General features: G+C 49.4%; 1 protein-coding gene across 1 annotated transcript in view; it reads left to right on the top strand.

Moving 5' to 3' along the window:
• The window catches only part of TERG_05643 (uncharacterized protein), a gene marked incomplete at its 5' end in the record, with an annotated part of 1,707 nt that extends 1,103 nt beyond the window's left edge, over positions 1-604 (top strand). Inside the window, one exon of the mRNA XM_003233722.2 lies at positions 83-604. Coding sequence (XP_003233770.2) covers positions 83-260 — 178 coding nt within the window. The 3' untranslated portion in view covers positions 261-604. The remainder of the gene's footprint in view (positions 1-82) is intronic.
• Positions 605-950: the final 346 nt, after the last annotated feature.

Below are 950 nucleotides of genomic sequence, written 5' to 3'. Positions count from 1 at the left end.
GAGTCTCGGGGTTCTTCCTGGATTCCTCTTGGGGGGTACAATCTGTCGCTCATCGTATCGGACCAAGACATGTTTTACTTAGCCCCGGGTCCTTGGGGAAAGTCCTCCCCCCAGTGGCCGGATACATGCGCCAGTTGACGCAGCCACAGAAGCGATTGGGAATCACAGTCGACAGCTCGCCACTCCTTATCATCAACGTCTGTATGGACAGAGTGCCTTCATGCCGGCTGGGGAAAGCATTCCCAGACTGGGATAATTAGACAACCACGAAGAGGAGATAAAAAAAAAAAAAGAAAAAGAACGAAAACGAAAATGAAAATCCAACCATTTGTGCATCCACATCGGTGCCTGCAACATTCGCTGAATTGTTCAATCCATGCACCTATCCATGGCCTATAGTACGATTTCGCTGGAGGTGATTCTCCATTTTTAGCTGTTGGTCACACGGACCCCCCTACACCATGATCTACAGATGGCCCCTACAAAATCGAGTCGTGGCAGAAATCAAAAAACCACGCTGCTCCTGTCGTTAGTTTGTGTTAACTAACCCCAGAACTAACTAGTTAGCTAGTTAGTTTGTTATCGATAAAACTAGGCTCGAGGAGGGGCCATGGCATGTATCTCTTCTCTATTTTGAGGCCACTTGCGCGTGCTCTTTCCCGCAGTCGAAGTGTGCTGATACATCGACGATTACACTGACTTGATCTGTGTAGACGCCCGGGCTTGCGTGTTCTCTAGCTCCCCGAGCCCCAGACATGTGCTGGAGACCCGATTGTCCTGACAGGGAAGTTAGAAAGGTTCGCTACTACATCTCCATATGGTGGAGAGGGAGAGGGACGGGGACCACAAATCCCCTGACTATCCGTAACTCCCTGTCTCTAGGCTTTATCCTTCCCTCTTTCGATTTGGCCCTCTCCAGTAGACACAAATCACTAATCCATCACTAATCA

Source organism: Trichophyton rubrum (genome assembly GCF_000151425.1).
Source record: "Trichophyton rubrum CBS 118892 genomic scaffold supercont2.6, whole genome shotgun sequence".
Classification (NCBI taxonomy): domain Eukaryota; kingdom Fungi; phylum Ascomycota; class Eurotiomycetes; order Onygenales; family Arthrodermataceae; genus Trichophyton; species Trichophyton rubrum.
Note: the sequence above shows the minus strand (reverse complement) of the source record. Positions and strands in the feature narration are given on the sequence as shown.